The sequence below is a fragment of the Eublepharis macularius genome, chromosome 4 (genome assembly GCF_028583425.1).
Source record: "Eublepharis macularius isolate TG4126 chromosome 4, MPM_Emac_v1.0, whole genome shotgun sequence".
NCBI lineage: Eukaryota > Metazoa > Chordata > Lepidosauria > Squamata > Eublepharidae > Eublepharis > Eublepharis macularius.
Genome location: NC_072793.1, coordinates 28,633,449 through 28,646,593, shown reverse-complemented (window position 1 = coordinate 28,646,593; position 13,145 = coordinate 28,633,449). Strand labels below are relative to the sequence as shown.

The 13,145-nt window shown below is 41.4% G+C and overlaps 1 protein-coding gene across 4 annotated transcripts in view; it reads right to left on the bottom strand.

The window, feature by feature from the left end:
• The window catches only part of SPAG9 (sperm associated antigen 9), a 113,628-nt gene that overhangs the window by 88,123 nt on the left and 12,360 nt on the right, over positions 1-13,145 (bottom strand). For all 4 annotated transcript variants that reach the window (XM_054976190.1, XM_054976192.1, XM_054976191.1 and 1 more), the window contains exon 3: positions 2,127-2,197. In XM_054976190.1, coding sequence (XP_054832165.1) covers positions 2,127-2,197 — 71 coding nt within the window. The remainder of the gene's footprint in view (positions 1-2,126; positions 2,198-13,145) is intronic.

Genomic DNA, 13,145 nt, shown 5'->3' with positions numbered 1-13,145 from the left:
AGGCTGTCCCCTTATCATCTATACAGTAACAGAAGCAGGAGGAATAATTTCCACTAATTCCCTCTTCTTCTGCAAAACCCTAATTTTCATCTTATGCAGCTCTGGAGGGTCCCCCATCTCCCATGACATCACTGCCAGAAGTGCCTTGCATGAACAAAGTATCTAGGCTGGATCCAGCCCTTAGTCTCCTAGGGTTTGTATGGGAGGAAAGCTGCAGTGCCTTGTATTGTGGCCGGATTATCTCTTTAAAAAAGCCCTTCCAGGTGCTATCAGGACCAAGCATGGAATGCCTGGGAAAGATGCACATCCCCCATCAGAATGGCGGTTTTAAAAAAAGTGAGTTATTGAAATATAATTTGTGCTCCTTCATATGTTTCCAACTGGACCTCTTACAGCAACAGCTAGGCTTGCACTTCTTTATAACCCGATGATAGAGAACAGGACTGGCTATAGAGCAGATTTCCTGCTCCAAAAGTCATTGCATGCCGCCATTAATTCACAGGGATCCAGATATTATCTAGTGGTAACAGCAAGACTGTTAGCAAGGAATGCTTTCATCCACATACATGCCCTCAAGGATCAACTCCAAGGAACAAACAAGAGACAAACAATCATTATAGTTCTCATGAAGTCTCCATAATCTTCTCACTAAATAATTCTTACTTGCAAAATACTTTTAAGGTTTTTCAGCAGGCTACCCAATGTATCAGATACTTACGAGAAGACATTTAAAAGAAGTAGAAAAAAGTTCTGCCAGTTGCCGTTGACAGTAATGCATGTATTTTGCCCTCATGGGTTCTTTCATGGCTAAGGATTTCCCTAACATCATTCAAGCAGCAACGATAGCAACAGTACTACTTTTAAAGAATATTTTTGTTTCTTAAAAACATAAAAACACTTATTTTTTCATACAATTAAGCAGGTACATCATATAACACAGAGAAGCTTTTCATCAAAATCCTGAACAAAGTTACCCACAAAACAAGGATCTTCCAAAAAAAAAGAGTAAACAGGGAGAGAGAGAAAGGGAGAATGGAGAAAATGACTGCAGAAATAAAACACACAAAAAGGTTAGAAATAAAGACGCTGACGTATGAACTCTACTGAACAACACACATTTTAAAATGTAAAAGTGGCGTCAAATTGAAAAGTTGTTTCCGTGAACTGCCTTCTGCTTGCTTTTGTGCTCCAACCTGCTCACCACCTAATAAATCTTTATGCCTATATTTTTAAGTACCGAGTACATACCCACCTGACCATAATAAAAGTGACCCACTTGTTACATCAAACATGCAGATAGTTCATAAATACTGACAGCCTTAAACAAAACAATGAAGAATATTTACACTAATTCCTAAATATAATATAGATGCTGCAAAAACCTTCTTCACTAGGTCTCTGCATAGTCTAACGAACTTGACAGGTTATTCATAGATCTTTTCTGAGTTGTCTGGAACAGAGTGGTTGGTGTGGACATTAAATGTAACTCTAGTCTTTTCAAGCAAAGAATTAGATGAAACAATCTGACCCAACAGTATGGAATTATCATGACAATACAATGAAACAAACATTTTTTAAGGCTTTCACAATAATATTCTCTCTACATATTCTCGATCCAAAGAATACTGTTGGTACAAAGGCAAACTCCATTAGATATTACAGACAAAATAGAGTCCAACCGGATGATCACTTGAGAGACTAAATCAGAGATTGGGGAGGGTATTATTTATGGGAAGAATGGTTGGGTAAGAATATTTAATCATTCTACTCCATTCTTAATTGGAAGTGTTCCCATGGAAAGATTTAAAATTTCCTCCAGAGTGGCAAGACAGCTGCCAAAGAGGCAGCTGCGAGTGTGGGAGAAATTAAGCACTCCTCACTCTGGTCATTCCTAGCAAGTGTCCTCTTCCCATCCTTAAATTCTCATTACCTGGACAAATGCAGGAAAAGCATTGTGCATTCTGCCAATATAAAATCTTGTTCCATTCCAAACATTCATTTAGCAAAGTCTTGAACCATGTGCAAGACCAGCCAACAGTCTTCAAAAGCCAGCCCCGCCTACCCCCCAAAAAACTGATATACATATTGCATTCTTGAGGACAGCTCCGAAAAACCTCATCACCTACCTCTGTATGTCTTGAATGGAGAGAGTTGTACTCCTTCTTCAGTTCTGCTTCCCTCTCTTCCAATCTGCTAACTGAAAAAGATAAAGTTAGCTTACTCAAAAATACAGATGACACCAGCAATAGAAACATTACATCTATTCCTGACCTTCTGACAGCTGTAAACACCTTTGTTCCAGGCAGCCTTTCCTGTCACTGTTTTGAATTGAACTTATCTGCGCTGATTTGTCAACCAGAGTCCCAATTCGTCTGCCCTGCTGTTCATGCAGCAATCCTATTTGTCCAACTGAGGCAGTGTACTCATGGAGACAGTGAGTCCACTGCAGCAGTGGACTATGGAGAAGCACAAAGGCTTGCCTTGCATGGAAAGAGTACACCATGCTTATCATTAGCAGAAGGTACTGATGGACTATTCCTTACCATTGCCCCTCAAAAAAATGCCCGACTATTCTCCAACCAGTTGTAACGGATTTTTACCCGTGTCTTACTAAGGCTTCCACCATCCCAGAAGAAAGATTTATCTTTTCTCTAGGATAGCTTTCAGCAATTAGTTAAGACCTGTCAAACAGAGACTTGCTCTTTCAACAAGTTCTGCTTATCAGTACATTACTTATAGGGTTCTTCTTGCAAAGCTTTTTTCATGCAGGCACACAGAAACCTTTCTAGACTTTCTTTATTTCTTTTTATTGAAATACACTTTAGTCTTTTAAAGAAGCAAGATATTAAAACATATATAAATCCTACAAAGATGGAACATAGAAAAGCAATACGAATTAGGTTTTCTAACATTTCCTAATTAACTCTATCAAGTTTCTATGAAAAGATTCCCATTGCAATGGTAAAATTCTCACCTAGATTCTCATGAGATTCCTTCCAATCAGAACTCTGCCATGCTATCTGAATTTGCACGTTTTATAGGTTATCTTATGCAAATATCTAAGATCGTCTTCATGTGATAGCATAGGTAAACTATGATTGGTTTATTTGCTTAATTAAATATTCATATTTTCTATTGTATAACATTCTAATTAGCCAAAAAGTGACATTATATCCAACTTGTAAAACAAAACTATAAATCTGTGAGAAATGACGAAAGAGTTAAGTTAGTAGATCACCATTGGTCCATTAGAGAACATTAATCTAGATAGTGTCCACAATTTTTAATTAGCTATCAAAGATGAAAGCACACCTGTTTTTGTTATACAACAGTCTGGGGGAAAAAAACACAAGAAGACAGTTCACGCAAAGAGTAGAAGTTCACTTAGAATACAAATGTATTGCTTTGTGTAATGTGCTTCAGTGTATATTACTGCAACACAGTGACCTGCACTCCAAATATTATGAAGGAAGCTGAGAGATGCTATACAGGGTGTAAAATTGTCCATGGAATGGAAAGTTTCCCAGTGCTTTATTTCCACAGAAAAGGTTTCCATTGTTTCACAAAATTAACAATGAAGAGAGACCATTACTGATACTGTATTAGGCAAGGGTGTCAGTTTCAAAGGTGTAATGTTTTCAGGGTGATTATCCCTAGAAATTATGTGAGTCAGTATGCGTATATTTTCATTTATAAAAAAAGGAGGGAACTACAGTTACATATAATAATCAAAAAAAAAAGTTATGCATTTACCTGATTGGCTGTGTAGATCAAATCAAAATCAAGGCTAAAGTTCTTACTGATACTCCCACACAGTGGAAGAAATAGCATAATCACATACTTGAGGAGTTAACAAGAGAAGTGATGCTATAGATAGCGACATCAAAACAGGTATCCCTGTGACCTTCACAGGTGAATTCCACTGAGTGGACAACTGTGTCCACAGCATATCATGAATAGTACTTTGCAAGCCACATTCACACATGACTACTGTGTGCCATCCAAACACACATGTTCAGTATCATCAGGTATGACCATTAACATACAATATATAATTTTAACATTTCTAATGACTAGGTAGCTTCTCCACACCAGTGTTGCCTTTATCCCGTCTTTGTATATTTGGAGGGAGGGAGAAGAGCTTCCCTCATTACCTTTTCACTCTCTCCTCAGCATGAGGCACAGCAGTTAGGTGAGAGAATGAAACTGCCAGGGTTCCCAGAGGAGAGCAAGCCAATCATGGAGAATGTAAAACCACCTCACTATAGCCATCTTGCTCTTTGCCCATGTGCCTGCTGCGGTTGTGGAAATTTTGCACTCTTACCTGTGGCCAGCTTGCTTTCCTTCTAAGAGTCACTTGAGTGCTGAGATATATGTGCCCTTTTACTTCCATCCCAAGCATGAGGCCTGCAAGTTCAGGGAAGCTCACAGCTTGCCCATCCTCAAGTCCCTGCAGTGGTGACTGCTTTAAGATGAGAACCACCTGCCAATTTCCAGACTGCCTTTCTCATTTTCCTAGAACATAGGATGGGTGCCATCAGGGCTCATTTCAAGGGGGAACGCACAGGAATGCAGTTCCGCAAAGAGGTCACATGTCACGTGACACTGCCCACCTGACTCTTGGCCATTTTGGGCCCGTTTCGGCCTGGATTGTGGCCGAAACAGCCTGGATCAGGCCTCTGAGAGGTGGTGGATCACTCTCCCACTCAGCAGCGGCCCAATCCTGACCATTTTGTGCCCCTTTTCAGCCACTGTCAGCCCCTTTTCGCCATTTTGGCCCCAATTTTGGCCCTGAATGGCCAGGATTGGGTCCAAAACAGCCAGGATAGGTGATGTCAGGGGGTGTGGTATATGCAAATCAGTTATACTAATGACACACTTCCGGTGAGGGCAAGAGGTGGAGCATATGCAAATGAGTTGTGCTAATAAGTTATGCTAATGAGTTCCTCCAGCTCTTTTTCTACGAAATGACCCCTGGGTGTCATATTTGGGGAACAACACTTGGAAGAGCCAATAAGTGGCATGTCAAAGAGCCACAAAGTGAGTATCACTGATGTAAATGAAGTATCAGATGTACTGCCTTCTAATTTTTATAAGTATTATTTCATTAAATTAATTTCTATATAAAACCTTGAATATATTTAAGTCACACTTGATAAATTTTTTTCTAATCAAATATTTCAGTTCAAGTATTTCCTGCTTTGGGGACAAGATTAACATGGGGTACTTTTAAAATTTTGATTATGTCAAAATAAATATGCTAGATCAGATGGTATTTTATTTTCAGCACTGGAAATTCTTCCAAGTTAAACCAGCAGTACTATAACAGGCAATCAAAGCAATGGGTTACTACTAACTTACCTTTACCTGTCTATACATATATTATTAGCAAGGGAGGTAAAAGAAACTGAGAAGAGGTTATCCTGCATATTTAAATATTTATAACCTGCCTTCACGCCCATTAGGTAGTTTACAACACAAGGTAATAGTAACAATTAAAACAGCACAAAAACTTAATTTTAAAATTCACACCACCATCACCACATATTTTACAATACATACTTGCACTGACTTGAGTATTATTTCAATTAAATCAAAACAGCAAGTTTAACAACTGCTCCATCCAGTTTGCAACACCTACATCTGAATAATATTTGACATACATGTAGACAGCCTTCTGACTTGCCCCAAGTTCCTGCTAGGTTCAGAATCAGGACAGAACACAGCAATTTTTCTTCCGCTACAACCAGCATTGGGGTGGGGGTGGGGGGACTCATGGAAGAGATTGACAGAGCAGCGTTTCCCACCTTCCCCTTCCCCCTGAAGCTTGTCGCTTGTCCCAAAAATCCTTTCTGAGGATCAGGGAACCCTCATGAACAAAGTACACCAATGTACAAGGGGAAGCAGTGAGAACCAACAATCAAGTAAAGTTGCCTTCTCTTCATCCCTCTTCTTCCATATAAGGAAAAGAAGACTATTTCACACTATTTCCCTTTTTCACATACTGGGGTGCACTTTGATCCTGACGACCTTCCAGTCCTCAGAGAAGATTATTCAGGACAATCAAAAGAAGTCTATTTGCAAACATATTAATACCTATCTGATACATTCTCCTTAATCCTGATTAGTTACACAAATGCAGGGAGCACAGAGTATTAACAGACTGATTCTTCCACTTCATTTCATTTAAGTTGTGTAACATGACTAGTCCTGTATACTGAGGCATCTGATAAACAGCTTCTGCTCCATCTAGTGGACTAGGGATTTGATAACATGTGGACTCCGGCAGAGTAAGAGGTGGTAATAACTCAGCACATTCTGTCAACTACATAAAACAGACTACTTGTTCCTCCTAAATAAGACTGGGGGACTCTAGAACGATATTTAACACATCTTCATGCCACTTTTTGAAAAAGCTCACAGCAGTTTACGTGAACTGAAAATAGTTCAAAAACAGAATGTTAAACTTTACCCATAATCATAATAGAAGATATCACACTCACACCAATCTCATAATGCAACAGTGTTGCACTTAGCTGTAACTGCTGTTCATCAAGCGGTCTTGTGTGCAGGCACACATGGGGCCCTGCGCATGTGCAGGCCAGCCACAGACATTCTAAAGCTCCTAAAAGTGCGAGACGTTTACCTAGCCTTTTCCCGCACTTTTCTCCACGCGTGGCTATAAAAGGCAGGGCAAGTGGCTCCCTCGGTTCTCTAATCCACGGGTGTAGAAGTAATAAAAAAGAACACATGGAAGGGAAGGCGGGAGGGATATGTGCCTGCACAGAAGAACACTTGATGGGCAACAATTACAGGTAAGTGCAACCCGTTTTCATCGTCTTATCTTCTGTGCAGTCCCACATGGGAGATTAGCAAGCGAACTTACCCAGGAGGTGGGCGTGAAGCTCTTTAATGTTAGAGACTCTTCAGGACAGCCTCGCCCATAGCTGTGTCCCTTCTGGAGTCTGTGTCAATGGCAGAATGCTTAATGAATGTAGATGGTGTAGAGCAGGTAGCCGTCTTACACAAGTCTACGCAAGGGACGCCCAAGTTAAAGGCTGACAAGCTGGATTGAGCCTCCCAGAGTGTGCTCTTATGAACAATGGGCATGGTTGTTTAGAATGTTAATAACAATCTTTAATAAGCCAAACTATCCAATTCAAAGTGATCTGGGTGGTGACCTTCAGGCCCTCTTTTGGCCCTTTAAACAATACAAAGAGATTGGGGTCCTTCTGGAAAGGAGCTGTCCCGGCCAAATAAAAACGCAAAGCACGTTTATCGTCACGTGTGTGCAAAAGTCTCTCTGTGTCAGTCATAAGAGTCGGGAAAAATAGCAGTAAGACAATGTTCTAGTTTAAGTGGAAAGCGGAGGCGACCTTTGGCAGAAAGAGGAAGCTTAGATAGAGGGCAACCTTATCAGCAAACATCTTAATGAAACAGGGGGGGGGGGTCATATCTCAGGGCTTCCAATTCACTCGCCCTCCTAAGACAAGGTTATAGCCACCAGAAAGGCTGTTTTAGCTGTCAGAACCTTAAGGGAGCTGGTAGCTAGAGGCGCAAAAGGTTTATGCATGATTAAAGTGAGCACCAAGGAAAAGACTCCACTGGGGAATCAACTAGGATGCTGGAGGATATCAGTTTGCCAAATATCTGAGGAAGGACCTGCTTTGAGGCTGGGCAAAGAGAGATTTCCCATTTATGTTGTCATGGTAGGCCAAAATGGCTGCTAGGTGGACTTTAATGGAGGAACTAGCCAAAACTTGATCCTTTAATTGGACCAAATAGTGCAAAATAAAAGGTAAAGAGGCTGAGACCAGGTTCAAGTTGTTGCTTGCAGTCCAAAGTGAATGTTTTTTCCATTTGGCCAGGTATGATTTCCTAGTGGATAGTTTCCTAGCTTCCAACAGGACTTTCTGGACTGGTGAGGATATGAATCAGGCCATGAGTTTCAGAGTGTCCTGGTCAAGGTGGGCAACCACCTTGACCTGTAGCTGGTGTGGTGTTAGCGGAAATTGATAGATCCTGCCCTACACCATTTGGAATAGAGTGGCAAACCAAGCGTGCCTTGTAATAACCCCTCGGCTAGTGGGGGTTATTACGGTTGCTGAAGAACCTGCCCTGCATGGCAGTCATATCTGAACATTCTTGCCTTCCACTAGGCAAACCAGAGCCTTCACAGCATACCTTATTACCCTGAACTTGAGGAGGTTGATGTGCACAGAAAATCCTTCAGAGGACCAAGTTCTCTTTATTTGGGTGGTCCCAGAACACGCCCCACATCTCGACAATGAGGCATCTGTATAAATTGAGATGTGAAATGGGGAGGGGCCAAAGGAGATCCCCACTAATAGGTTTTGTATGATGTTCCACCAGTTCAAGGACCTGTGGACGAGCCTCGAAACCGAGAACCACTTGTACAGGTACTGTCGGTGTGGGTGGAACACTCTGACAAACCAGTTCTGCAGAGTATGAAGCCTCAGCTTGGTGAACAGAACTATCAGAGTCAGAGAGGCCATAAAACCTAACAATCTTTGAATTTGCTTTGCACTTTGGTGCTGGTATGAAAGGATACTGTTTAGAGAGATGAGAAATTTCCCTATCCGTTACAGGGTAGGGAAGGCAAAGGCTAGTGAGGAGTCTAAGACTGCCCCCACAAGTATCACCTTTGGGTGGGGAACCAGGGATGACTTCTCCACATTAACCCTCAAGCCCAGCTCATGGAGGGCTGCAAGAAACAAAGACGTGCTGTGACAGGGACTCTCTGGTCTGGCCCACTAGAAGCCAATCATCAAGTTAGGGGGAAACGGTATATCCTTTTTTTCTGAGGTGGCTCACCACTACTGCCATGACTTCTGTAAAAATACAAGGGGCAGAGGAGACAGCGAAAGGAAGAACCTTGCATTGGTATTTTTCGGAGCCACACTGAAAACAAAGGAACTTTCTGTACTGAGCATTTATTGAAACATGAAAATATGTGTCTTTTAACAAACCAAACTTGACTTTTTAACAGGGGTAAAACGTCCCTTAATGACCACATTCAAAACCTTTTGGAAATTATAAAGTTGTTCGGGGAACAAAAGTTTAGGATTGGGCAGAAGCCCCCTGACTTTTCGTTCACAATAAAATATCGGGGGGAAACCCTGTCGGTACAACCGGATGGAAATAGTTCTATGGCCTGTTTCTGCAGCAATGACTGCACTTCCTCTAAAAGTAAAGCAGGAGGAGGTGGAGGGTTGAATAGAGGAGGAATGTTGGGCAGAGTTGCCTTGAACTCCAGTCAGCAGCCTTATGCAGTTATGGACAGCACCCAAGACTCATGGGTGATCGACTCCCAGGCCTACAGAGGAAGTGGTTGACAGACATGTCACCAGATGGCTTGCCGTCAAAAGCCCTGTTTAGTAGACCCAGACTGATCCTTTGGAGATTGAGAACCGACTTTGACTTAGCTTGGAAATATCTCCTCCAAGGTTGAACAGGGACTAAGGAAGGAGGTTGTTGGGTGCCTCTGGGCAATGTATGGATTGGTTGGAGATGGAACAGGTTGTATTTGTTGCTATAAAGCACATATGGCCTTGTGGGGAAATTTTATCTAAAGAGATTTGGGTACCCAAAGACCTAGCTGTCACCTTATCATCTTTGATCTTTTTGAGTGCCTCATTAATGGTGGACAGAAATAGGTTTGTCCCTTCAAAGGGAAGGTCTTCCACCCTCATCTTATGGTGAAGGGTGAGTACCATGGTTCTGAGCCACAAATGTCTACGCAGTACAACTGCTGAGGCCATCGTTCTGGAATAGCAGTCCTCAATATGTCTGGCCATATTAACTGGTTGTTTGGAGAGTTTTAAACGTTCTCCTGCAGAATTTTTTGCAAAGCCTTTGTTTATCATCTGGGATTAAGTTTAGGTATGGGGCGATCTTTTCCACATAAGACAAGCTAACAGCGGGCCATGATGGCCTCATAATTACCAATTCTAAAGGTTATGGCTGTGGAAGCATCAACTTTTTGTCAAATATGTCTAGTTTCCTGCCCTCCTCATCAATCGGAGCCAAATGACCCATGTTTTTTTTGAAGGCCTTTTCCTTGGAGGATCTCAGTGAGAATACACTTGGCAAGGGGGTGAGTAAACAGGAAGCCTGTCCTATACATACTGCCCAGCTTCTTAGACGTTGCCAGAGTCGAGGCTGGCCTGGATCATACGTCTTTCATATCATCTAGCATGCCTTGCAATATTGGAAATATTGGCAATGCCAATATGGGGAAGATCTGGCAGCTTCTAAGTGAAGGACCTTGAAGACCAAATCCGAAGAGGTCGGAGCAGAGCAGGCCATCTCAATGACCAGGGATCTTGCCATCTGGAATAACTGCTTGGTATACAAGCAAAGATCCTCACTTGGAGATACAGCAGAATACTCCATCAGAAATTCAGTTCTGGAACAGCATTTTTCTTCTGGAACCATGGCCAGAATCAATGTAGGTTTGGCTTTACTACTTCTTGATTCTGACTCCCCATCATGGAAGAAGTGGTGAGGGGCGAAGTACATGACATGTGAACCTTCAAACATGTAAGCATAGTAAATGGTACAGTATGTTGTTTAAAACACCCCCAACATTTCCAAATAGTGTTGTTCAACTATCTGAAATAGGAGCCTCTTTCCAAAATCATTACTATAACACTAGAGGATACCTTATACTGAATCAGACCATTGAATAGTGTCTACTCTCACTGGCAGGATTTCAGTGAAGGTCTTTCATGTCACCTACTACTTGATCCTTTCAACTGGAGATGCAGTGGATTGAGCCTGGAACCTTCCGCATATAAAGCAGATGCTCTACCTACCACTGAGTCACAGCCATGTATCCATATAACTCTGCAGTTCTGAGTATTAGCTGATAATAAATGAAGTCTTCATGAAAATGAACCCGCAACAGATAATACAAGAAAAAACTGCTTAAGATTTATGAGAGTACTTTGGCCCAAGTTAAAGTATATCAAAAAGTGTAATGCTTCCTCAGCTAACTAGAGAACAATCAGGGCATCTGTTACTTTCTTTAAGAACAGATACAGACAAAAATCCACATATTTCCGTATTAAGAAATGGTATTTTATTCTTTTCTTCATGCTGGCCGCTTTTAAGTAGGAATATAGTTTTGCTTTGCTTCCAATTCTGAGTACATCTACCATGAACTGTATCCTTTCTGGAACGGATGTCTTAATTGTTTCAGGAACTTTTCCCCCAACTGACTGACTGTCCACTAATACAGAGGGGTCTTCTTTGAGATAAGAGGTTAGGATAAATGCTTCAGAAAACACATTACTAATAAAATCATTTATAACAAATAAAACTAGAAAATGTAACTTTGTGGATGCCTTTATATTAATTCAAGTATCAGTTTTTAATACAGAGCATACTGACTGGGAATGTGAGCAAACCCACAGACATATGTAGACAACTCATATAGCCACAGTAAAGCAGAAAAAAAGCTTGGCAATGTTTAAATTGCATTCATTAAAATCAAATGTACAGAAATTGGAATGTAAATATAATAGCGATCAAAGTATTAATTGTTTCATTATATTTACACCTACTTATTGCAGGTTATAAAGCTATAAAATTCAAGTTTTAGCATGAGGAAGTGTTTCCTTCAGGAACAATATTTATCTTTGAGACACTTCATTAACGCAAGGGCTTTACTCACACTGACAATGTAAGAAGCCCTAAGAACAATATAAACAGCTAGCTAACACAGATCACAACATGCTGTCAAGGACACTTAACACAGTTTTGCTCCTGGACTAGCAGTTTTGGGAACTCAAGGAACATTTTGCACATCACAGAAAAAGATGGTCTCTCTGTACTGTCCTGCAGGCTGATCATTGCTTTTCAAGAACGTTTGGCAAACACCTGCATATATGTACTTCCTCAGCTACTTCAGCTTGTGAAATTGTTCTACTGCCTACGAAGAAATTACTTCATTATTAATTGAGGTATGATGAAAAGTATGAGACACCAAAGAAGATGTTCTTGTCCTTAACGAGAACTGAAGATTAGTCTAGAGAAGATAAATTAAGACAGTGAGTTCTGTAGTTCTTTTCATGCAACGTTCTCTCGGGATGCTCCTATCTCGGGCCACAGGCCCCCACATATCACTACTGTTAATGGGGTATTCCTGTGCTTGTTGATTTCCACTATTACTATCCCGCTGGGGGCTGGGGGGGCAGTTAAGCAATGAAGATAGGTGAAAAGGGCATTTAGATTATTTAAAAGGAAATGTATGGCTATTGATTGCCCGTTAATAATATTAATATACCACCCTTCAGGGCAACTTAACACCCACTCAGAGCGGTTTATAAAGTATATTATTATTATCCACAAAACAAACACCCTGTGAGGTGGGCAGGGCTGAAAGAGCTCCGGGAAGCTGTGACTGACCCAAGGTCACCCAGCTGGCTTCAGGTGGAGGAGTGGGGAATCAAACCTGGCTCTCCAGATTAGAGTCCTGCCGCCCTTAACCACTACACCAAACTGGCTCTCTTTCCCAATCCCACCACTGGCAAAGAGCTCACAATCGAGATCTCCATAACTGAGCCATTCCATGTATTGTTGAAGGCTTTCACAGCCGGAGAACGATGGTTGTTGTGGGTTTTCCGGGCTGTATTGCCGTGGTCTTGGCATTGTAGTTCCTGACGTTTTGCCAGCAGCTGTGGCTGGCATCTTCAGAGGTGTAGCACCAAAAGACAGAGATCTCTCAGTCTTTTGGTGCTACACCTCTGAAGATGCCAGCCACAGCTGCTGGCGAAACGTCAGGAACTACAATGCCAAGACCACGGCAATACAGCCCGGAAAACCCACAACAACCATTGAGCCATTCCACTTCGGCATGTGCTTCCTTGATAACTTATATGCCAAGTGGGACTTATCACATTGCAGCCCTTTGTTACTAATGCACGAGGGAGGGCATTAAAATGCCCATAGGAATAAACAGGACAAATATAAATCATTGGAAATTTTTCTCATTCAAGATGTCTTTCAATGTTAAAAATATTATTTACGTAAATGTTTAATGAAAATTGGCAAGTGCAAAGGAATTCAAAGTAGGCTGCTATGAACTACTTATTCTAAATACAGACAAGCAGAAAGACTTC